General features: G+C 36.7%; 2 protein-coding genes across 3 annotated transcripts in view; one reads left to right on the forward strand and one right to left on the reverse strand.

Moving 5' to 3' along the window:
• Window positions 1-23,073, reverse strand: part of LOC117405656 (olfactory receptor 1468-like) — a 291,007-nt gene that overhangs the window by 262,082 nt on the left and 5,852 nt on the right. For both annotated transcript variants that reach the window (XM_059031053.1, XM_059031051.1), the window contains exon 2: window positions 22,878-23,073. The gene's annotated coding sequence lies outside the window, so the exon portion shown is untranslated. The remainder of the gene's footprint in view (window positions 1-22,877) is intronic.
• LOC131738007 (olfactory receptor 6N1-like) lies at window positions 6,039-7,091 on the forward strand. Its single transcript, XM_059030570.1, has one exon. It carries the CDS (start codon window positions 6,153-6,155, stop codon window positions 7,089-7,091), a length of 939 nt encoding a protein of 312 aa, XP_058886553.1. The 5' UTR covers window positions 6,039-6,152.

Genomic DNA, 23,073 nt, shown 5'->3' on the forward strand with positions numbered 1-23,073 from the left:
CAACTAATAATAACACAATAGAGATACAATTCAATATGGCTGTAATAATGGTACAATATAAACAATCAGGGAAAATGAATCTCACATTTAAAAAAAAACTTTGGAAACCAGGACAAATTTCTACAGAATAATATGTTTTTAGGGGTCGTCCAAAATTATCATCAAAAGGAGCAAGCGTACACAACAGCGTCTGTAACAGGATAAAATAAACCAGCGACGGGTCAGTTGCTTAGTACATTATGGCAACAAAAAAAAAAAGTTTGATTTCAAAATGAAACTGAGTAGTACTGCATGACAGGCAGAATTTTCAAATCTATTATTATTATTTTTAGTTTACAGAGCCTTTTTTTGTATGGTAGGGTATTGCGGTCTATCAGTTGTGGCAGCAGTGTGGAGGAGTGGTTAGGGCTTTGGACTCTTGACCGGAGGGTCGTGGGTTCATTCCCAGGTGGGGGACACTGCTGCTGTACCCTTGAGGAAGGTGCTTTACCTAGATTGCTCCAGTAAAAACCCAACTGTATAAATGAGTAATTTTATGTAAAAATAATGTGACATCTTGTAACAATTGTAAGTCGCCCTGGATAAAGGCGTCTGCTAAGAAATAAATAATAATCAGCTGTTTAAAGAGGTCTTGCTGCTTGTTATAAATTGATTTGTATTGTATTTATTTGAATGAATTGTGCCTGTGTTTGCAAACTGGGGGAATAAAGTAAAACAAATAAAAACACCATCTTCCGCTATTGAACAGTCTTTTCATTTTCATTTAAAGCAGGAGGTTAGAAATCCTAAGTAGAAGGCAGGGGGGTATGGGGGTCCTCCCCCAGCGTGGGTGCAGGTGACAGCACCCCCACCAAAAATGAATTTTAGGGTTTTGCAGGGGTCTAAAACGGCATGTCCTGGGCCTAAATATGTGCCTTAATAGGCACCAACAATTCAAAACAAGTGTATAACTTTGTTCATTTTCTATGATTTTAGGCGTCCAGATTTAAAGAGATTTAAAGAGCAAGTAAAAGTTACTTATATGTATCTTTGAAAAGTAATTACAAAAAAATGTATTTAAATGTATTTATGTATTTATAGGTAAAGTCCACATATTTAAGCAAATTGTTTGGTTTTGCAATAATTTATTACACAGAAAAAGTGGTGAAAGACAGAACCACACACCAATGAAAGAGAGAAATCATATTTCAGACACAAAAACAAACAGTCACATTACCCTGTATAGATACCACAAAACCAAGTGAGCCAGAAGAGAAAAATGTGAAGCAATTCCTAAATATAAGAAGCAGTATTAATTGGTAGTTAATTTGAATAGAGAAAAGGTAAGCCATAAGCTGTGTGTTGTTTTCTATTTTTTCATGTATTCCATTTTTTCTTTTGCATTTTATACAAAAAGAAAAAAAAAAAAAAACAAGAACAATTTTAAGTTTCTAAAAATATTCATGGCACCAACCTGTCCTTGCATTTATTTGTTGTCTTCCAAGATTCTGAGTATACATACTTTCCCATGACGTTAACTACCGAGTCCGAGAATGCACAAGTACATTAAGAAATAAATAATACATTTTAAAAAATGTGCTTGCGAAGTTTGTTTCTGTTGCATTTTCTGTAAACATTAATGCGATTTCTACAGTAAGTTGTGTTATTTTATTTCTTTCATTTTTAATATTTTTTTTCAATTCTGTTAACTGTTGCTTGCTTAAAATAAATACAAATAACAATAAATAATATTAGCATTTACTCAAACAACATAGCTTGAAAGTAAGAGTCCAGTACATAAATATCAAGTAGGCCTAATAGGAATATGAGATGGAAAAACATGGAAATGACTTATCAAATGGAAAAGAGTAATGTTGAAACGGAAAATCACTTTGGTCTACAAATTATTTTTATATACAGAAATGGTTTTGGATATTTGAAAACAGCACTTTATGGTGGGGGTGTATTAGTTACAACAGGGGCACCGAACTATGTTTAAAAGTGGGGGGGGGGGGTAAAGGTTAAGAATAACAGGCAAGCGTAGCGCGGGGGGGGGGGGGGTAAAGGTTAAGAATAACAGGCAAGCGTAGCGCGACAAAAAATAAATTTGCAAACAAGCTCTGGTAAAACATATTTTTACTGTTCAATCTCTTTCAAGTTACTGTTTTTGTAATAGTAAACCCACAAAATTGGACAGACATTTCAACATAAAATATAGAATATTCACTAACTGAGCATTTATTAAGTACAAACACAAGTAGCACCAAACGGCAAAAACAGTTTGTGGCCTATCTGCACAATGCTGTACAATACCTATAATTTCAATATGCAGCTTTTTAACTGGAAGTGTGAAACATACAAACAAACATGTACAAAATGTTATACTATGGCTTGTTTATTGATAGATATATTGGCATATGTGTGTCAACAGTTAAAATATTCCTTGTTCGGCTTTGTTTTAAATGTAGTGCTGGATGCTACAGTTTTTAACGTTTTCCTATCAGACATTACTGAGCTCAGTTATCACAGTGAAACCAGCTGCTACGAGACTTTTAGAAAGTAAACGCTCTCTGTACCAGTGCAATCTGTTGCTGATAGGTTGAAATAATAACCCGGCCGCACATGGCAATGCTTAGTGCTAATTGGTTGAAACACTAAATGCCAGCCCTCACACAGCAATGCTAATTGGTTGAAACAGCTAATTCATGACTAGAGGAGGTTTTATTTTTTACTCGCATGACAAGCTCGCTCGCTAGAGGTGGTTTTATTTTTTACTCGCAGCGACATTTTATTCGGCACTTGCATGTAAACCGTAACGAGTGTGTTTCTGGTCCTAGTGCCCTTCTTCGTCATTCCAGTGACGTCACATTGTTTAATGCGCATGCTCTGATGATAAAAACAAGCTGGCAGACATGGAGCAAAGAAGAAACACAATTATTTTTACAATTACTGAACGATTATGATGATGTCTCTGCACTTGATTTGTTTAGGTTTTATGTTCAAAGGTTCTACCCATTCATTTAAATTAAAAATAAAGAAATTACCCCCCCCCCCCCCCCCCCCCCCAAAATAAACGGTCTATTAAAAAAATGCTATTTTATTTAATAAAATTCTGGCAAAAAAACAAGCTAAGAACATAAGAGCAAGAAACATTTTAGCTCTACAGCAGCTGGCTCTTTGCCTGCAATGTGTAAATGAGAGAACTGTCAGTATTATTTTGTATCATTTCGGATGTACGCAATTGTAGCAGGGTGGTAAGAAAGCCCTGCTCATGAAAAGTGGGCGGGGCAAAGCCCGGCTGTTTAAATGTATTGTTTATTTATTTTTAGAACGGGGTCTCCCCCTCCGCCCGTGTTATTTTGTATTTGTGTATTATGATTTATTTATTGTATTTATGACGGTGTGTTATTGTTTATTTGTGATTTTATTGAATATATGTATAAATGTGTTCTGGCAGAGGCGAGGTTGGGTGCTCGTCCTCTGCCAGGAATAATTCAAAACCTTGTGCAGAAGGTGGCCATCTCCCGAATTAATTAAGTGATTAATTTGTTGCTAAATCAGGAGATGGTCACCTGCATATAAACCTGCAGTGCTCTCAGTTCCGGGTGGGTGTTTGGAGGAGGAACGGGAGCGAGAGAGGAGAAAGAGAAATGAAAGTAACAAAACGGTATAGGATCAGTGAAGGCGCTTGCCCAGCCTGACCTGGGTTTTGTTGTGTTTTGTGTTTGAGATTTGTTTTTGTTTGAGCTTTTGTTTTGGCTCTGGGAGCAATGTTTTTGTAAAACCTTTTATTTTATTTTTGTATTTTTATAAACGGTGCACCACGCGTCTCTTTTTGCCCTGCAGTACTGCCTTTGTTTTTTCTGTTCCTGCATCTGGCCTGACGTCACCACTCGACCATCCTGTCACAGCAATAATAACACAAACTGAGAAATAATGTCCAAATTTGTTCATCTTTTTATTCTGTATTCAGTAATTATTTTCTCCCATTTTAAAAGTGGGCTTTTGATTGGCTGATTTGGCGCCACTAGTCTCCTCAAGTCTCCACTGGTGCACCACGCAGTGGCTTGAAACCTAGTCTCCTGAAACCAAGTTCCAAGCAACAAAGTGGCTCTGTGTTCCCTCAACTGTGTACTACAGAAACTTGACTGTTAATAAGAATGAAATTAAAAACATATTGAATATTAATTATTATTATTATTTGTTTATTTAGCAGATGCCTTTATCCAAGGCAGCTTACAGAGACTAGGGTGTGTGAACAATGCATCACCTGCAGAGTCACTCACAACGTCTCATCCAAAAGACAGATTGCAAGAATTTTAAATGAGTTATTCTGAGTCACACAACAAGTCAAGGCCTGAGCAGGGATTTGAACCGGAGATCTTCTGCTTACATGTCCTTTTCTTTAACCACTGGACCACGCAGCCTTCTATTCATCATAACATCACAGAGCTCAAAGGTAAAAAGATATCAAAAAATGTATCCTTTTATTCATACAAAGTGTTTAAACATTCAACATGATGACTAAAAAAGAGTCTATCCCATATTGTGCCTGTACATGCATGGCATAGACATTACACTAGACTGATTTATCAGTGGTCAGGAGCTCTGTGATGCAAGGCTTGTGCTCAGGTGCCTGTAGTCTTTCTTCCTGCTGTTGCCTTGTGCTCTGCAGGGCAGGATTGTGAACAACAACCATTCCCTTCTGGGTCTGAAAGGTCATGTAAACAGAGCTACTGACTTGCTATTAGATACTGTTTTCAATGGATTATTCATTAAGCACCTACCTCCCCCTGGATGCTTCAGAGGCAGTACCCCCTCTCCCCCCCCCCCCCCCCTTAAAGGAAGCATATAAAGCTCAGCACATTTCTTCCGACTCAGAAGTACTGTCCACATAGCACTGCATGCTTCCACCAGCAGCTTCTCCTGAGGATCTCTCTGAGAGGTAATTTGAAAGAATGTTTTAATGTATGTGTGCCTTTAATCTCTTGTTATTGGCTATTGTAAACATGTTATTGGGTCCTGTACCCTGATCCTATGTATCTTTATTATTTGTTTTTTGATTTATTTATTTGGGAGATTCCTTTATCCAAGGCGATTTACAGGTGTTACTGGGCAGTACAGGGTTAAAATGCAAGGTCAATATTTAAATACAGTATAGTTTACACTATAGTGCAAATTAAATTACTAAAGTACAATATGAAATAAAATGCAAGTTAGGATGACAGCAATTTATATCTGCAACGACTTAGTCGTAGTGTAATAGTGCAATAATAGTGCATCAGCTATGCATGTTTTGTTTTTTTTATTATATATATGTATGTATGTATATATATATATATATATATATATATATATATAGTTGTAATACTAGTATTAGTACTGATTAAATATATTTAAATATACTATTTAGTGTAATAATAGTGCATCAGCTGTGCATGTTTTTTTTTGTTATATATGTATATATAGTTGTAATACTAGTATTAGTATTGATTAAAATCAAGTATATTCACAAAGCTTAAACTTGTGAGTCATTTAAAGAATGCTAGCTAAACATAGAACTGTTCTAAGCTTCTTTAACAGTCTGAAAAAGTGCACCTTTGCTGCACCCCTAAAACATTGCTGCTCTCTGGACAATGCAGAAGGGATTTCCAATTGTTATCATCCAAGAAACTGGCTTGGGTTTGTGTGTCAGCAAGGTTTAAAGGTTGATGTTTTAACAACAATACCACAAACAGGGATAATAGTCAATAATACTGGAATATTAACTCTTTAGCATCTCCTTTTAAATGATGTTGGTATGCATCCATACATGTATTCCATGTAGCAACTATACTTCATCATGTACATTTCAAAATTAGAAAGGGCATGAATTGGAAAGAGGACAATATATACACTGATTTCACTATTTGCAGTACAAGTGCATCCCCCTTTTTAATTAGGAATATTTAAAGTATTATTATTATAAAGTATTGGTATTATTAACTTATCGCTTTAGATGATGTGATAATCAAATGCATAGCTATACCACCTGTGTGATCCCCATTTTAGACTTCATACTATTTTTTTGTATATAACTAATTCGCACTGGGTAAGGGCAGCTGCTAAGAAATAAAATAAATGATAATGTATTTTTTAATGTATTCATTCACAGGTATTTTCAAGAAGAAGCTATGCAGAAAAATAACTCATCCTACACTACAATGTTTACCCTTTCTGGATTAAATGAATCAAGCACAAATAAATATATCTATTTTTCTTTCACTCTCCTGGGTTATCTCTTTATCATTTGTGTTAATTTAACTCTAATTGTAATAATAGCTCTTGAAAAGACACTTCATGAACCCATGTATTTCTTCCTCTGTAATCTGAGTGCTAATGCACTGTATGGAACTGCTGGTTTCTTTCCTAAACTACTGTTTGATTTTCTGTCTGATACGCATGTCATCTCGTATTCTGGGTGCCTTCTACAAATATTTGTCATCTACAGTTTTTCTACGTGTGAATTATCAAATTTAACAGTGATGGCATATGATAGGTATGTGGCAATATGCAGGCCCCTGGAGTACCATGCTATCATGTCGCCTTTGACGACTGGTAAATTAATTCTGTTTTCTTGGATTTTTCCATTCTGTTGTGTGTGTATTGGTACTCTACTGACTTTCAGGTTGCCCTTATGTGGCTCCCACATTGAAAAACTATATTGTGATAACTGGTCAATTGTGAAATTATCTTGTGTAGGGACTACTGTTAACAATGGATATGGATATGTTATAATATGTCTATTCTTTGCACATTTCCTTTTTATTTTATTTTCCTACATGAAAATACTCAGAGCGTGCCGGGCATCTAGTATAGCAATGAGTAAATGTTTGCAGACCTGTTTGCCACATTTGTTGACTGTGATCAATTACATCATTGCCTTGCTTTTTGATGTAATGTACAGTAAATACGGTTCATATGATATTCCACAGGTTTTACACAATCTCCTGTCAGTGGAATTTCTGATCGTCCCTCCTGTTTTCAATCCTGTCATTTATGGTTTAAACTTTCAAAAGATCCGGAACAAAGTCACAAGAATGTGCAGCAGAAATAAAGTAATTCACACTTAATAGATTCCAGATGTAGTTGCTACTATCGCCTTACATTTGTAAGAAATCAAAACCTTAAAATGGATATTGTTTTCTATAATTAATAATAGAGCATATAAAATATTTTTCATGAAAGATTGCAATACAAAACGGATAGAAAGTTGAGTAGTTTAGTAAGATATGTGCTTATACATACAGGATTATTTAATTTGTAATTGACTCAAGAAAGTAACAGAATCAGGTAAGTTAAATGGACCCGATGCACTTTTTCAACTTCATTGTAAACCTCTTCCTGAACCCTTCTTGGTTTTGTTAATATAAACTGAAATGCTTATTTATTAAGGGTCACCCATTTCTGAGGGTAGCTTCACATTTTATATAGAAAAATGTATCATCAAAGGAATCAAATGTACTGCATAAGAGCAGCTTCTGATGTAAAGAAAAGTAAGATTTCATAATTGTATTTAATGTAATGTATTTTAAACTGAAATAGTTTATATTCATGTTAAACACAAGTACAGTACATGTGTACAAAGCAAATAGATAAATACATTGTTGGTCTTGTGGTTAAAAACAGTAATTCCAGTCAAACCTTCAAAGCAGATTCCTGTACAGGTTAATATGCATGTTTTATCATTTCAGAAACAATAAAGAGATGTATTAAATAAGCCATAATTCATGACATGACTTATATTTGTATATAATGTTAACACTAAGGCACAACCTTGAATATCTTGTTTTTATAATATGGCTTAAATACGATTGAATACATATTTTATGTTATATACTGTATAAATACAATGTGGTATGTATATTGTTAATGTATTTGATGTATAAAATGCATCCTTACAGTAAAAAAAAGGTGTTACATATTGGACAGGGAAATGTTAAAATGTAATAAAGAATATAGTTATTTTTTTGCACATTTATTTTGTATACAATACTACTGCAATTCAGATGCTTGAAATCAATATTGCTTCCTTAAACTGTAAGCTTCCTAGACGCTACAGCCCTCTGACACAGTTTAGTGAAACCTGGTCCATTGAGCATCACCTACTGAGTAGTGCACATAACATTTGCATTAAAGGAGTGCTATCCAATCAGGTAGAATGACACAACAGAATTTATATATATATATATATATATATATATATATATATATATATATATATATATATATATATATATATATATACAGACGTGCTCAAATTTGTTGGTACCCTTACAGCTCATTGAAATAATGCTTCATTCCTTCTGAAAAGTGATGAAATTAAAAGCTATTTTATCGTGTATACTTGCATGCCTTTGGTATGTCATAGAATAAAGCAAAGAAGCTGTGAAAAGAGATGAATTATTGCTTATTCTACAAAGATATTCTAAAATGGCCTGGACACATTTGTTGGTACCCCTTAGAAAAGATAATAAATAATTGGATTATAGAGATATTTCAAACTAATTAGTTTCCTTAATTAGTATCACACATGTCTCCAATCTTGTAATCAGTCATTCAGCCTATTTAAATGGAGAAAAGTAGTCACTGTGCTGTTTGGTACCATTGTGTGCACCACACTGAACATGGACCAGAGAAAGCAAAGGAGAGAGTTGTCTGAGGAGATCAGAAAGAAAATAATAGACAAGCATGGTAAAGGTAAAGGCTACAAGACCATCTCCAAGCAGCTTGATGTTCCTGTGACAACAGTTGCAAATATTATTAAGAAGTTTAAGGTCCATGGAACTGTAGCCAACCTCCTTGGACGCGGCCGCAAGAGGAAAATCGACCCCAGAGTGAACAGAAGGATAGTGCGAATGGTAGAAAAAGAACCAAGGATAACTGCCAAAGAGATACAAGCTGAACTCCAAGGTGAAGGTACGTCAGTTTCTGATCGCACCATCCATCGCTTTTTGAGCGAAAGTGGGCTTCATGGAAGAAGACCCAGGAGGACTCCACTTTTGAAAGATAAAAAAGCCAGACTGGAATTTGCTAAAATGCATATTGACAAGCCACAATCCTTCTGGGAGAATGTCCTTTGGACAGATGAGTCAAAACTGGAGCTTTTTGGCAAGTCACATCAGCTCTATGTTCACAGACGAAAAAATGAAGCTTTCAAAGAAAAGAACACCATGCCTACAGTGAAACATGGAGGAGGTTATGTTTTGGGGCTGCTTTGCTGCGCCTGGCACAGGGTGCCTTGAATCTGTGCAGGGCACAATGAAATCTCAAGACTATCAAGGCATTCTGGAGCGAAACGTACTGCCCAGTGTCAGAAAGCTCTGTCTCAGTCGCAGGTCATGGGTCCTCCAACAGGATAATGACCCAAAACACACAGCTAAAAGCACCCAAGAATGGATAAGAACAAAACATTGGACTATTCTGAAGTGGCCTTCTATGAGTCCTGATCTGAATCCTATCGAACATCTATGGAAAGAGCTGAAACTTGCAGTCTGGAGAAGGCACCCATCAAACCTGAGACAGCTGGAGCAGTTTGCTCAGGAAGAGTGGGCCAAACTACCTGTTAACAGGTGCAGAAGTCTCATTGAGAGCTACAGAAAACGTTTGATTGCAGTGATTGCCTCTAAAGGTTGTGCAACAAAATATTAGGTTAGCGGTCCCATCATTTTTGTCCATGCCATTTTCATTTGTTTTCTTATTTACAATATTATGTTGAATAAAAAATCAAAAGCAAAGTCTGATTTCTATTAAATATGGAATAAACAATGGCGTATGCCAATTACTTTTGTCAGTTTCAAGTTATTTCAGAGAAAATTGTGGATTCTTCGTTTTTTGTGGAGGGGTACCAAAAAATTTGAGCACGTCTGTATATATATATATATATATATATATATATATATATATATATATATATATTGTATTTCGGATATGCAGATATTTCAAATACACCTCTTCCTGATACCTAATCACTTCATGTCCAGTGTTCTTGCTATAATCATACTGTACCATCCAACCCTGAGCACAGGAACTGAATAGATACCTGGTAGCAACAGTGTTATTGTACCAGTGATTGGCTGACTTGGACAACCAGGTTAAGCATTGGCTCAGGTACAAGGAACACTGCTTCTGTACCCTTGAGCAAGGTACTTTACCTAGATTGCTCCAGTAAAAACCCAACTGTATAAATGGGTAATTGTATGTAAAAATAATGTGATATCTTGTAACAATTGTAAGTCGCCCTGGATAAGGGCGTCTGCTAAGAAATAAATAATAATCAGCTGTTTACAGAGGTCTTGCTGCTTGTTATAATTTGATTTGTACTGTATTTATTTGAATAAATTGTGCCTGTGTTTGCAAACTGGGGTAATAAAGTAAAATAAATAATAACACCATCTTCCGCTACTGAACAGTCTTTTCATTTTCATTTAAAGCAGGAGGCTAGAAATCCTAAGCAGAAGGCAGGGGGGTATGGGGGTCCTCCCCCAGCACGGGTGCAGGTGACAGCACCCCCACCAAAAACGAATTTTAGGGTTTTGCAGGGGTCTAAAACGGCATATCCTGGGCCTAAATATGTGTCTTAATAGACACCCACAATTCAAAACAAGTGTATAACTTTGTTCATTTTCTATGATTTTAGGCGTCCAGATTTAAAGAGATTTAAAGAGCAAGTAAAAGTTACTTATATGTATCTTTGAAAAGTAATTACAAAAAAAAATAATTAAATTAGAATTTAAAAACCACAAACTTGTCTTAGCACACAGTACATTTCAAGTAAAGTCCACATATTTAAGCAAACTGTTTGGTTTTGCAATAATTTATTACACAGAAAAAGTGGTGAAAGACAGTATCAGACACCAATGAAAGAGAGAAATCATATTTCAGGCACAAAAACAAACAAACAGTCACATTACTGTGTATAGATACCACAATACCAAGTGAGCCAGAAGAGAAAAATGTGAAGCAATTCCTAAATATAAGAAGCAGTATTAATTGGTAGTAAATTTGAATAGAGAAAAGGTAAGCCATAAGCTGTGTGTTGTTTTCTATTTTTTCATGTATTCCATTTTTTTCTTTTGCATTTTACATAAAAACAAGTTTCTAAAAATATTCATGGAACCAACCTGTCCTTGCATTTATTTGTTGTCTTCCAAGATTCTGAGTATACATACTTTCCCATGACGTTAACTACCGAGTCCGAGAATGCACAAGTGCATTAATAAATAAATAAATAAATAAATAATACATTTTTAAAAATGTGCTTGCGAAGTTTGTTTCTGTTGCATTTTTTGTAAACATTAATGCGAATTCTACAGTAAGCTGTATTATTTTATTTCTTTCGTTTTTAATATATTTTTTTTTAATTCTGTTAACTGTTGCTTGATTAAAATAAATACAAATAACAATAAATAATATTGGCATTTACTTAAACAACATAGCTTGAAAGTAAAAGTCCAGTACATAAATATCAAGTAGGCCTAATAGATATATGAAATGGAAAAACATGGACATGACTTATCAAATGGAAAAGAGTAATGTTAAAACAGAAAATCACTTTGGTCTACAAATTACTTTTATATACACACATGGTTTTGGATATTTGAAAACAGCACTTTATGGGGGGCTGTATTAGTTACAACAGGGGCACCGAACTTTGTTTAAAAGTTGGGGGGTAAAGGTAAAGAATAACAGGCAAGCGTAGCGAGGCAAAAAATAAATTTGCCAACAAGCTCTGGTAAAACATATTTTTACTGTTCAATCTTTTTCAAGTTACTGTTTTTGTAATACTAAACCCACAAAATTGGACAGACATTTCAACATAAAATATAGAATATTTACTAACTGAGCATTTATTAAGTACAAAAACAAGTAGCACCAAACAGCAAAACCATTTCCAGTGGCCTATCTGCAAAATGCTGTACGGTACCTAAAATTTCAACATGCAGCTTTTTAACGGGAAGTGTGAAACAAACAAAATGTTATAATATGGCTTGTTTATTGATAGATATATTGGCATATGTATGTCAACAGTCAAAATATTCCTTGCTCGGCTTTGTTTTAAATGTAGTGCTGGATGCTACAGTTTTTCACGTTTTCCTATCAGACATTACTGAGCTCAATTATCACAGCGAAACCAGCTGCTATGAGACTTTTGGAAAGTAAACGCTCCCTATACCAGTGCAATGTGGTGCTGATAGGTTAAAACAATAAGAACCCGGCCGCACATGGCAATGCTTAGTGTTAATTGGTTGAAACACTAAATGCCAGCCCTCACACAGCAATGCTAATTGGTTGAAACAGCTAATTCATGACATTACATGCAGTACAGATCAACCATACACTTCTCATATGTTAAGAAGAGAACAGTTGTGTGCTCTGCCGCACCGACAACACTCCCACTTCCCGCCTCCTTAGGCACCAAAATAAATAAATAAATGAAAAAAATGGATGCACCAAGTATGTAAAATGTACCTGCCCCAGACCTAAGAGATTTCTGTATATCATAATGAGCTACATTGGTAAATAAGGAGTCATCCTTTTTATCAATCAGCATTTATTTCTACATTTTTTAGTCATTCAGGTACATAATATACCTAAATGTTTATTATTAAACGAATGTGAGCTTAAATTATTAGTAAATACACACGTTTGTATATGTAACCTTTTTAATATAACCAAGTTGGGTTAATTGAATCCCTGGTCTGATTTAAAAGAGAGATTGTAAGATCTGGTCATTTTGTGTGCAAAACCATTTGACAATACCTACTTTTACTTAACTACCTAAATCCCCATCCCTACCTGAGATTCTCCTGACTCATGCTGAGGCGCCTGCTCTTCTTCCCCTCTACTGAATTGGGCTGCTTTTTAAGTACTTCAGCAGACCCATTTAGACAGAAATTAATAACATTGGATTGCCTGCTACTCTGGTTTGCAAGCATTATAACCATCTGAAATGTGTTATTGTCATGTCTTTAAGCGGCAGACCTCCACTGATGCTAAGCCTTTTGTTTTTCAGCCTGTGTAAATAACAGCAAACTGAAATAGCTTAAATATATACAGCACACAACGTGAAAGTAGCATGATTCACGATAGCTCAGTCCATGCTGATGCAGCACTACAGTACTTTTATGACAGCGACTGTCAACAACAGATACACCTGAACAAAAATACACATGTTATATATTTATGAAGCAATTCTGTGCATTTTGCACACTTTTTAAGTACGTGATTAATATTCCCTTACAAAAATAACCTATAGGTTTCTATGTCCCAATTCTCTATAGCCTATAGGCCAAATGTCCCAATTATCTAGGGTTAACAAACATAAACAAGTGTTTTCCCCAACGAAAGGATAATGACATCATAATTCCGAAAGCTGAGACGAGGCTAAATAAATCTGAAAAAATGCATTTAAATTAAAAATTATAAAAATGCAAACAATATAGATTCAATCTTTTGCACAATGCATAATAACTTGTTTATGATACTAAAATGGACAGCCAGTGGATAAATAATTGTAAACAATGAGCTTCTTTTTTTATTTCAACATTTTTAGAATAATTTATGGACATAATGTACCGTAAATGTTTATTATTAAATGAATGGGAGTTTAAATTATTAGCAAGTAGACAAGAAAAGTAAAATCAGGCTTATGTGATTTTGAAATGCCATTTGCTAGAGGTACTACTACTTAATCAAAGTTAAAAAAATAAAAGATTTTGGTAGGAATTGAACTTGAACTCTTTCATGGCTCCGTGGCAAGATGAACCTGATAACTTCTTATTTCATTTTTAATAACGGTCTGATACTCCCTCTTCCTTACATTTATCTAAGAGTTTTTGGTAGTAATAAAACATCTTCATCTCTCTTGACCGCCGTTCCCGCCATTCACATAATAAACAAAGTTTTTTTTTTAATTTGTAATTGTTAACTGATGGTGCATAGATCTTGGGTTGAATTTTTAGACTTTATTTTAAACCTTTAAAGACAAAAAAATGTTAAACATAGTATAATGTGTATATAGTGAATGAAAGAAAGTGGAGGGGCAAAATATATAGATTGCCCCGCCTATATTCAAAGTTGGTGGGCACGTGCCCCTGCTGCCCCGTGGGTTAGGCGCCTATAGGCCTTTTTCCATCCAACTTTTAAGCTCGGTAAAACTTATGTGAATAAGAAAATATATGCGACAAACACAATGGAAAAGGGTTCAAGTCGACTTTTAAGAAGTTTTTACTCGCATGACAAGCTTGCTCACTAGAGGTGCTTTTATTTTTTACTTGCATGACAGCTCGCTCGCTAGATTTTATTGTATATATGTAGAAATGTGTTCTGGCAGAGGGGAGGTTGGGTGCTCGTCCTCTGCCAGGAATAATTCAAAACCTCGTGCAGAAGGTGGTCACCTGCATATAAACCTGCAGCGCTCTCAGTTCCGGGTGGGTGTCTGGAGGAGGAACGGGAGCGAGAGAGGAAAAAGAGAAATGAAAGTAACAAAACGGTATAGGATCAGTGAAGGCACTTGCCCAGCCTGACCTGGGTTTTGTTGTGTTTTGTGTTTGAGATTTGTTTTTGTTTAAACTTTTGTTTTGGCTCTGTGAGCAATGTTTTTGTAAAACCTTTTATTTTATTTTTGTATTTTTATAAACAGCACACCACGCGTCTCTTTTTGCCCTGCAGTACTGCCTTTGTTTTTTCTGTTCCTGCATCTGGCCTGACATCATCAGTTGACCATCCTGTCACAGCAATAATAACACAAACTGAGAAATAATGTCCAAATTTGTTCATCTTTTTATTCTTTATTCAGTAATTCTCCCATTTTAAAAGTGGGCTTTTGATTGGCTGATTTGGCGCCACTAGTCTCCTCAAGTCTCCACTAGGTATGGGGGTCCTCCCCCAGCGCGGGTGCAGGGTTTTAGGGTTTTTTTAGGGTTTTGCAGGGGTCTAAAACGGCATGTCCTGGGCCTAAATATGTGTTTTAATAGACACCCACAATTCAAAACAAGCGTATAACTTTGTTCATTTTTCAGGCGTCCAGATTTAAAGAGCAAGTAAAAGTTACTTATATGTATCTATGAAAAGTAATTACAAAAAAATGTATTTATTGTAGCGATCTTGGTTACCGCAGGCAGGCACATCACACAAGACGAGGCAATCCACACACAGGCGGAGGGCGGGCGCGAACCCGGGACCTCTCGCACTAAAGCATAGCGCCAATACCGCTGTACAAAAGAGCCGGCTACTTTGCAAGGAGCGTATATCGGGCTCATGTCTTTGTGTGTGATTACGTCACCTACCAGCCCTACTGCTGCCTTCCCCCATGCACGCTACATTATATTAGAATTTTAAAACCACAAATTTATTACACAGAAAAAACGGAGGTGGATGGAAAGACTCCAGTTCTACAGACTGATTCATGTGGAAGGCTCTAATCACCTTGGGGAGGAACTGGCCCACCAAGAGGGGGAACTTTTTTTTTTTTTTAATACAGACGTGCTCAAATTTGTTGGTACCCTTACAGCTCATTGAAATAATGCTTCATTCCTCCTGAAAAGTGATGAAATTAATAGCTATTTTATCATGTATACTTGCATGCCTTTGGTATGTCATAGAATAAAGCAAAGAAGCTGTGAAAAGAGATGAATTATTGCTTATTCTACAAAGATATTCTAAAATGGCCTGGACACATTTGTTGGTACCCCTTAGAAAAGATAATAAAGAATTGGATTATAGCGATATTTCAAACTAATTCATTTCTTTAATTAGTATCACACATGTCTCCAATCTTGTAATCAGTCATTCAGCCTATTTAAATGGAGAAAAGTAGTCACTGTGCTGTTTGGTATCATTGTGTACACCACACTGAACATGGACCAGAGAAAGCAAAGAAGAGAGTTGTCTGAGGAGATCAGAAAGAAAATAATAGACGAGCATGGTAAAGGTAAAGGCTACAAGACCATCTCCAAGCAGCTTGATGTTCCTGTGACAACAGTTGCAAATATTATTAAGAAGTTTAAGGTCCATGGAACTATAGCCAACCTCCCTGGGCGCGGCCGCAAGAGGAAAATCGACCCCAGAAGGATAGTGCGAATGGTAGAAAAAGAACCAAGGATAACTGCCAAAGAGATACAAGCTGAACTCCAAGGTGAAGGTACGTCAGTTTCTGATCGCACCATCCGTCGCTTTTTGAGCGAAAGTGGGCTCCATGGAAGAAGACCCAGGAGGACTCCACTTTTGAAAGAAAAACATAAAAAAGCCAGACTGGAATTTGCTAAAATGCATATTGACAAGCCACAATCCTTCTGGGAGAATGTCCTTTGGACAGATGAGTCAAAACTGGAGCTTTTTGGCAAGTCACATCAGCTCTATGTTCACAGATGAAAAAATGAAGCTTTCAAAGAAAAGAACACCATACCTACAGTGAAACATGGAGGAGGCTCGGTTATGTTTTGGGGCTGCTTTGCTGCGCCTGGCACAGGGTGCCTTGAATCTGTGCAGGGCACAATGAAATCTCAAGACTATCAAGGCATTCTGGAGTGAAACGTACTGCCCAGTGTCAGAAAGCTCTGTCTCAGTCGCAGGTCATGGGTCATCCAACAGGATAATGACCCAAAACACACAGCTAAAAGCACCCAAGAATGGATAAGAACAAAACATTGGACTATTCTGAAGTGGCCTTCTATGAGTCCTGATCTGAATCCTATCGAACATCTATGGAAAGAGCTGAAACTTGCAGTCTGGAGAAGGCACCCATCAAACCTGAGACAGCTGGAGCAGTTTGCTCAGGAAGAGTGGGCCAAACTACCTGTTACCAGGTGCAGAAGTCTCATTGAGAGCTACAGAAAACGTTTGATTGCAGTGATTGCCTCTAAAGGTTGTGCAACAAAATATTAGGTTAGCGGTCCCATCATTTTTGTCCATGCCATTTTCATTTGTTTTCTTATTTACAATATTATGTTGAATAAAAAATCAAAAGCAAAGTCTGATTTCTATTAAATATGGAATAAACAATGGCGGATGCCAATTACTTTTGTCAGTTTCAAATTATTTCAGAGAAAATTGTGCATTCTTTGTTTTTTGTGGAGGGGTACCAACAAATTTGAGCATGTCTGTACATATAAAATGTTTTAAAACAACAGACCCTTTGCGTTCCCACCACCACATTAAAACGAAAAACTCCAGTACTGCACACCGAGCCGATGTGCTTCTGTTGTGTAATGATTGTGTATCCAGGTGCTGTCAAACACTTCCTTTCACACAATGATTTGAACTTTCGCATTTCATATTTTACTACACAAAAAAGCTTTTTTTAAAAAAAAACTTTAAAACAACCCTAAAGTTGCACAATACATAAACTATTCTATTATTAAGATCTATAATTTGCTCAAAACCACGTGTTGCAGCAGTTTGTTAGAAAAATTGTATCGTGTAAAATAAAGTACTTTCTTCAGCTGGTGGTAAACACAATTAGAGAATGATCCGTTATATTGCTTAAAATACAAATATATTTACCAATGCTGGCTATTAGTTAAGAGCAGAGATGAGTGGTTTATTTTTGGCACGGGATAAATAAAATAGTGTATAGCCACACCATTAAAATGTAGTTTATGCTAAAAACGTATGTTATTTGATGTTAAGTAAGCTTCCAATTAATGACTATTACACGTGGAGTTTGTACAAAAAAAATATTTATTCACTTACCTAAAAAAAAAAAGTTTGAATACTGTAAATAAAATTGAGATATTAAAACTTCTAGGCGTCGTTGACAGTTTCCTTCAAACCCATTATCAAAATACTGTATCGGTTGAAATGATCTTCCTCAGACACTGCTAAGATTGCAGGTTTAGAACCTTGGTTTAGACTACAGTATACTACAAAGTCGGATGAATGTAGTACCATGGGGGGGGGGGCATGGTACGCAGGGGTTGGGATCATGACCTCTGACCATGCACCAATTTTGAAAATAATTCCACATATGGTGTGTAATGCCCCAGTGGAGGAGGCCCTAGCATTCTGAAGTGTACTGACAACTGCGTCTGAGAGCCCTAAGGTGGACAGACGGTCCCGTTCAGGGGCCAGACCCACAGTTGGAGTCTGCCCGGTCCTTGCGCCTGACTGAGGGGATCCATGCACAGCAGGATCCCCCAGGGCTGGCCTTGTTCTCCTTTGTAACCTGTGCATATCCACTGGAGAAAAGATTGCTGGTAAATCCGATATGCTTACTGGATGCACTACGTTTATAAAAGATACGCTTGACAAACAACAGCAATAAGCACAGAGCTGCTCGTGATTTTTTGACATGGAAACAGCAAGGTCTTATAATAAAAGCAGTCGAGAAAGCTGCCACCTCAATTGATGACAGAACACTTGCTGACATAAAAGCATAATTTAACACAGCCTACACAATAGCCAAAAATGAAGAGTTATTTACTAAATGTGTACTGTGACTGAAAACGCACAAGAAAAAAGGGGTACCTATCAGCATGAACTACATGTCTGATGTGAAATGTGCAGAGTTCATTTCAACAATAGCAGAATCACTGGAAAGAGACACTGAAGACATCATTTTGAGACGACGTTACTGTTGTGATGGGAAAAATAGTGGCATTCACTGAAGGCAGGTGTACAAGCTAAATTCAAAGAGAAAGCCAGTCACATAGTAGATACTTGGTGTTTGATCTACTGGCTTGAATTGGCAGTATCCAAAAGCTTAAAAAAAACAGTCTTGCTATAACCGTTATTGAAATGATGGACTTGATATACAAGACGTATCACTTTAATTGCAAAAGTCGCAGAGAGTCGGTGGCTACAGAACTTGGTGTCCAGGCTGAGTATATTCCCACACGAGTGAAGGGAACCAGGTGGGTGCCTCATGTCTGGTAAGCTCTGGAAGTGCTGTTGCACAGTAATGATGCAAACATGATAAATGATGCTATTATAACACACATGGACATCACCACACAACAAAGCAGAGATTAAAGGAAGAGCAAAAAAAAAAAGGCGAATTTTAACTAATTTTATGTAATAGTAATGAAGTACGGGGGTGGGGGAGCACCTCTTAAACTTTTCTTTCAACCTGTTATCACACTGTTAAATAAACAGTGAAGACTGTTCGGTTTAAAAATGTGATTATCACAGTTTTCTGTGTTTTCAACGTTGGAGAATAGGTTTGTAACCTTTTTGGAGATCACAAGAGTGTGGAGAGAAGTCCTGCAAAGGCTGTTGTATGCCTTGCTCACTGCTTCCAACCTGACAAGTGGCCAGAAAATGCAATGGGCCTAGTCAGCTATGGTGACAATGATATAGATTTTCTCCTTGATTGGTTTAAGGGTTTGACCAGGTACAGTGTGACTCATTTATACTAATATGTAAACAAAGATGTAGTGCTCTATCCATAGGCTACATTAATATGGCCTCATTTTAATTAAATATTTGAATCTGCTTTTGATTAAAAATAGCCAAAGGAAGAGGAGCTGCTGTCATCCTGAGAGCCAAAATCTTGGTTTATACACAAAAATAAAAATAAGTCACTGCTTTTTGTCACGCTATTTTGGTAGCGTGCAATTTCGTGTTTTGTGTTTTGGTATTTGTTTTTGTTATTTAGGACATAATACCTTCTGTGATCTCTAACCAGGTGGGCAGAGTGTCTTACTATAAAAAGGAGCCCCTGAATACAATTTTTTGTCTAGAAAAAGGACAGGGATTAGTTTTGGGATTGTAGTCCTGTTCTGAAGTATAGGAAGCAAGGTATGTACGGAGGAGTAGCGCACAGCCGTGTTCATGGCAAACTTTTATTTATTAGCTGTTTTTCTGGTTTCTTTTTGTGTACGCTACCTTTAATAAGTCCTGTGTCTGAGCGGCATGTTAACTGCAACTTCTGTGTGTCTCCCTGCCTCTGTCAGTGTTCCAATTTGGCCTACGTGACGTTTGGCCTACTGTTAAATGTTACTGCTGAAATTGTTTTATTCAGCAAAAAAAATCTATAGTATTTGCTTCAGTATGAAGTCTTTTTTTATATATATAGTAAACCAATGCTTCTGACATGGCAAGTATTTTGAACTGCCTTACTTAGGGAATACTTGCCTTCAAAAGAACAGTAATTGCTTTTATGTGTTTGTTTCACACTTTCCTTAATAAATTACTTGTGGGAATTCTAGGTGCAGCACTGTGCAGAGACACCATTGGTACTAGCTGTGCCATTTGATGCTACTTGCATGTATTTGTAATTAATGCGTGCTCAGTGAGTACATATTGAACATTTTATGCTGAAACACCTGCCCAATTTTGTCGGCTTGCAATTACTAAAACCATAACTTCACAACAGCAAGGTTTGCATGATTTCTTAGAGCTTCTTAATTGTAAAATCCACTTAATCATTCAGGTTGCCCCCCACTTTTTAGGCACAAAGTTAGGCTCCTATGATTGAGACACATAATTCTTGGACTATTGCTTCTGACATTGATTAAAGCACTGAATTGTTGAAACTGCTTTTAGAATAAAACACTTGCCTGTAGGTACCAAAACTAACTCTGTGTTACTTAATAAGAAAGTTTACTGGTCCAGAGCTTATCTATACTTGAAAAGTGAGTATAATTAGTGGGGCTTGCGAAGCAAGAGTCCCCACTTTAAATCTACGACATACTTCTTCTTCTTCTTCTTATTCTTCTTTGGCACACTACTCCTTTTACACCGTTTAAGCTACAAATGCCGTTCAAACTTTAAAACGTGTAGACCGGTCTGGAATAGTGTGCTTGTATACAACTTTTTGATATATTTTATACTTTTTAAACTATTAAGCTTTTTGTCCTTTTTTTGTCTATCTTCATTCACTTTAATGGGACTTTTTTCAACATTCTAAAGCTCCCCATTGTTTAAAAACTCCCAGACTTCCAACAAACGATGTAACTTTTGACACAAATCAGCTACTTTGACCACTTTCCCAACAAGTAAGACACAAAGTTAGAGCATATGGAATCTTCATCTACTTCTCTGCTATTCAAAACAGAAATAACTTTTACCAATCAAGAGGTACAGCTGTTTTACTAACCGCATCAACTCAATTTTCTCTAACTTTTTATAAACAACTGAATTTTTGAGCACTTTCCCACAAGCTAGACAAAAAGTTAGAGGGTATGACATCTTCCTCTACTTCTCTGCTATTCAAATATGAAATCAAAACAGGAATGGCTTCTACCAATCAAGAGGTACAGCTGTTTTAGTAACCGCATCAACTTCTTTCAGTAGGCTACTTCCCACTGTTGAATTAACTGTCATAGAACTTTGAGAAATTTCAAATTCTAGCACATTCTAAGCATGAGACAATTAGTAAACAATGTGACTTTTGACACAAATCAGCTACTTTGACCACTTTCCCAATAAAGCAAGCCCCACAACTTTACTTGTAAAGTTACCATCTAGTTTTGACTTTTGTTATTATACAGTTAAATAAACTTAATGCAAAAGCTTTATTTTTACAGTTGGTTATTAGTCATCAACATTGAAAATTGTCAGACTCCTTAAATTAGGTCTTTGAAAATTGTCAAAATGGTCCTTGAAGGTCCTCCTTGCAGGGCTTGAATTTCATTTTTGTGTGCTGGGGGAATTTCCCTCCTATGCTGCAGCCAATGGGGGGGATTCCAAAATTTTAGGGGCGCATGGCAAAAAAAAAGGCACTTTTGCATATAAAAATCTATATAAATTTTACTGCATCATCATTCACACTGATGTTGCTTTAAAATAAGCTGCTTTCAGGAGACCTAACAGCTGTTCATCACTGTGAGACACAGCACTCTCCATTGCTTTTGCCATTGCCTGACGTGAAGTTTCTGCATGCAGCAGAAGAAAAAGGTGCTTTTCTTTTTAAACAGCGCTCCATTTCTTTTTTTTTTTTTAACTCTTTACACTTAGCCCTATTTCCACCTGTTTTTCACTGTTTTCATATATGTATGTTTAACTACAGGCTGGGAAATACAGTAGCTTGGTGTCTTAAAATATCTCTGTTTTATAAAATTCATATTATGTGAAATAGGCATACATGTAAAAGGTTTGATGAGTAACATTTCAAAAACTATGTTTGTTAACTTAGCCTCCAGTGTAATTTATCTGGTTGATCCAAAATGGTTCAGAATGCATCTGAGAGCATGTACAACTCCAAAGCTGGGGGGGGCGGGGGGAGGGGGGGAGGGTTCAGTCAAAATGATCATTGGCCACTTTCACCCATGTATTTGGCAGGGGTGAAATTTTAACCCCATCACTGCCAAACTTAAATTCAAAACATAATCTTTATTTACGAAACCAAGCAAAACACGCTAGCTACATGTGCAGGATCTCTGCCCTGTCACATATCCTTCTCCTCATTTGTGCAACACATACGGCCTTCCCAAGGCCAGTTGTAGATTATCCCAAAGGAACTTTAACTTGCAACAACTGTGCAAAGACACAAACAGCCATATCGAAATTATTGGACATTATTAAATCGTTTTTGATCATTCATGAGTGGGATTCACTAGTCAAGTGTACCTTCAATAGTCCAGAGCAGTATCAAGAATATCAAACTTAAATTTATTCATTAAAACAGACATTTCTTGGTCCTTTTTACAGCATGGGGCTGGGCCCAATTGATCCACAATTAATCAACTCAGCCAAAGCCACATTCTTCAAATGGATTTAGCAGGGATGATATGTTAACCCCATCCCTGCCAAACTGAAATTGAAAACATCTAATCTGTATTTACAAAACCAAACAAAACACACTATCTACACATGCAGGGCCTCTGCCCTCTCACATGTCCTCCCCTTCATTTGTGAAATGCATACAGTCATCCCAAGGCTCCCTCCCCCTCCCCCTTGTCCATCTTTAAACTCACCTCTTGCAGGTGGGTTGGAGGATGGGTCGGTTCACATTCCATCGCCTCTAGCAAGGGACAAGAGCCGGCAACAGGAACCCAGGCAGCATGGATGGGGTGTCGGGAGGGCAGGTTGGTGACCAGGCGGATCCATCAGCAGGCAGAGGCGAGAGCACCGGCGACTGTGCAGTGATGTCTGGCTCCTCCTCTTCTGATT

The sequence above is a fragment of the Acipenser ruthenus genome, chromosome 9 (genome assembly GCF_902713425.1).
Source record: "Acipenser ruthenus chromosome 9, fAciRut3.2 maternal haplotype, whole genome shotgun sequence".
Taxonomy (NCBI): Eukaryota; Metazoa; Chordata; class Actinopteri; order Acipenseriformes; family Acipenseridae; genus Acipenser; species Acipenser ruthenus.